The sequence below is a fragment of the Chamaea fasciata genome, unplaced genomic scaffold (genome assembly GCF_029207755.1).
Source record: "Chamaea fasciata isolate MVZ Bird 193981 ecotype frontalis unplaced genomic scaffold, bChaFas1.0.hap1 SCAF_3, whole genome shotgun sequence".
Lineage (NCBI taxonomy): Eukaryota > Metazoa > Chordata > Aves > Passeriformes > Sylviidae > Chamaea > Chamaea fasciata.
Window position 1 is genome coordinate 49,338,629 of NW_027094088.1, and position 2,766 is coordinate 49,341,394.

The following is a 2,766-nucleotide window of genomic DNA, read 5'->3' on the forward strand; positions in this document are numbered from 1 at the left end:
TTTTGTAAGCTCTTAAACAGAGCTGGAAAAAACTTCTGTTTTCGTGGATGATAAAATTTATTTCAAGCTTCACTTTGACCAAAAGAACAGGCAACACAAGTTATATTTTGGTGGGTTTTATATCTGCTTGTGAGTTTAACATTCAGATAAAATACTAGCTGCACTGTAAAAAAAAAAAAAAAAAATCAACATTAATATTTAATTTTTGACTTAAATCCCCTGACCCTGCTCAGTTGCACAGCCTGCCTAAGGAAGAGTAACTCAGAGCTCTTCACTTTACAAAGGAATTGGGATGGGACGTACAGGACCTTCCTCAGCTGCAGAAATGACCTCACCAAGCTTCTTATTTTGGGAGGACCTGCAAATGCTGTGACCTCTTCAGCCCTTCTCTACGTGGACTTGTGTGAGAGTGACTACAGAAAGTGGCGTATTGCTGTCTTAGCAAGCAAAGGGCTAACGAAAAGGGGTGTTGTGCTCCTCTTGGCACCTCCTGGATGGTTTTGTGGTAGCTTTTTCCTTCTCCAGAGCCAGGCTTCCCACTGGGAAGCAACACTGAGCTGCGGTTTATAAAGAGGCAGTGTCAGGAGCTGGGATTGATCTGTGCCCTGAAGCGTGAGCCTCCAGGCTTTGCTTTCCTGCTGACACCTCCTGGCAGGAGAGACTTTTTGATGTTGTTCCCCATGATCCACTACGTGCGTATTTCATAGTCAGATTTGAGAGTGCATGCCCCTTGGATTCCAGGTGAATTGATCACTATCAAAGCCGTATCTTTGCTTTACAAATTGACGGGAGGCTGGAGGCTTTACATCGAGGCTCGGTTGAGCATCTGCCTAAGTCTGAGGCGCAGCCCCGTACCCGGGCTCAGAACGCGGAATCTCATCTGGAGCCATCGTCAGCCCTCACGTAGGTGCTTTAAAACGACCCTGTGTTACAGATGCAGGCCCGGCCTTGTAACTACCATTTGCCTTACTATGGATCAGCCAACTGACGTGATCGGACCGGGAGTAAACAATCTTATAACGATCTCGATATTTAGTTACGCCACTGCCCGCCCCCGCGGGCGGAGTGGAGAGAAGACTACAGCTCCCGGCAGGCCCTTCCCGGCGCGCTCCCGCCGGGCACTGCGGCAGGAAAGGCGGAGGGAAGCGCTGCTGCGCCGCCGGAAAAAGTCCCGGCGTCGAGAGCCGTCCGCGCCGCTCGCCAGCCCGCGCCGCTCGCCATCCCGCGCTCCGCCCGCCATCCCGCCGCGCCATGACGGACCGCTACACCATCCACAGCCAGCTGGAGCATCTGCAGTCCAAGTACATTGGCACGGGGCACGCCGACACCACCAAGTGGGAGTGGCTGGTGAACCAGCACCGCGACTCGTACTGCTCCTACATGGGCCACTTCGACCTGCTCAACTACTTCGCCATCGCCGAGAACGAGAGCAAGGCGCGCGTCCGCTTCAACCTGATGGAGAAGATGCTGCAGCCCTGCGGGCCGCCCGCCGACAAGCCCGACGAGTCCTGACCCTCTGTCCTCCCGGCCCGGCCCTCTCTCCTGTGCGGTTTCCGCGAAGGACTGACCTTCGGGAGAAGCAAAAATGCCTGCTTCTGGACTCAGACTGTGCAGTCGTTCGCCTTTTTCCAAGTGGAATATAATAAAGCTTCCTGGGCATTCCTAATGTTTGGTAGTTTCTAGTACGAAGTTTTTGTTCCCGGAGGAGTGCTGGTACTCGGTATTGAGCGTTTCAGTGCAACCATCTGAGGTGAAAGTCTCGGATACCGCAGACAGCAGTTTCCCGACCGGGCAGATTGATGCTTGCTTACAAAACTCAGTTCTGGGGGGAGAGGGGGGAAGTTTGTTGCTACTCAAAGGTTTTGATTTCTTGGTAGCAATATTGTGTGGGGTGGTTTGTGGTATAGCATAAGTCCTTGTAATACTTAAAAATTCCAAAAAGGCTTTTCTTTAAACACTATTTTCTTGCTTCATTTTCCTCTTTCCCGTACCTTTGAGTTTGTAAAACCTCGTTTCTTTCTGATAAAAATTAGCTACTCTTTTTTCCTCGTATGCTTTCTAGTAACCTAGCATTCAAGTTTTTTCTACCTTACATCAAGCAAAGATATTTAGATTGGGTTGGGCTCTGTTAATTTGGAATAAGAATATAAGGGTTACTTACTACTATTCAGAAGTAAATGCTTCGAGGTGACACAGTCTTCGGTCAGATGGCATACTGAACAGATGTTGATTCTGATTTGTCACTTAAAACAGGCTTTCTGTTTACTTACGGTAAAATAAATTTTGAGTTCTGGAAGATGGAAAGACCTCAGATAAAAACTCTGAAATGTGTTGCTTGGGGAAATAAAATTTCTCATTTCTGACATGTTTGTTTGTATTAACGTTGGAGGGGAAAGTCCAGCGTTTTGTGGTCCTATTAAGACACTATGCAAGCTTATCAGTGATTACTTTTTGAAATCGGCCATCTCAAGTCAGTATATCCATCTTCTGAAGAATTCAGAGATGGTATTTCTCAGTCTTTGTTATGCATAGTAAGATGAGGGCATGGATGAAGTGGTCAGAAAGACATTTTGCCTGCAAATTTCGTGGGGAACTACTTCAATTTACAATAACTAAGGGGAATATGTAGAAAACTAGTTTTCAATTTGACTGCAGGCTGGTGCAGGTAATTTGAAGAGCATCTGTTTTCTCGCATACTGGGGAACAGGGCTGAAAATGTTTAGTAAGTTGACTTCAAGCACTTAGGCATAGGTGTGCAAGGCAGTC

The 2,766-nt window shown here is 47.7% G+C and overlaps 1 protein-coding gene across 1 annotated transcript; it reads left to right on the forward strand.

The window, feature by feature from the left end:
- The first annotated feature begins 1,096 nt into the window (after nucleotides 1–1,096).
- Nucleotides 1,097–2,363, forward strand: SF3B5 (splicing factor 3b subunit 5). The gene has a single exon (XM_066178912.1). It carries the CDS (start codon nucleotides 1,252–1,254, stop codon nucleotides 1,510–1,512), a length of 261 nt encoding a protein of 86 aa, XP_066035009.1. The 5' UTR covers nucleotides 1,097–1,251; the 3' UTR covers nucleotides 1,513–2,363.
- Nucleotides 2,364–2,766: the final 403 nt, after the last annotated feature.

Bases quoted from the DNA above. Each gene is read 5' to 3' on its own strand.
- SF3B5 (XM_066178912.1), top strand. From the start codon at position 1,252: ATGACGGACCGCTACACCATCCACAGCCAGCTGGAGCATCTGCAGTCC.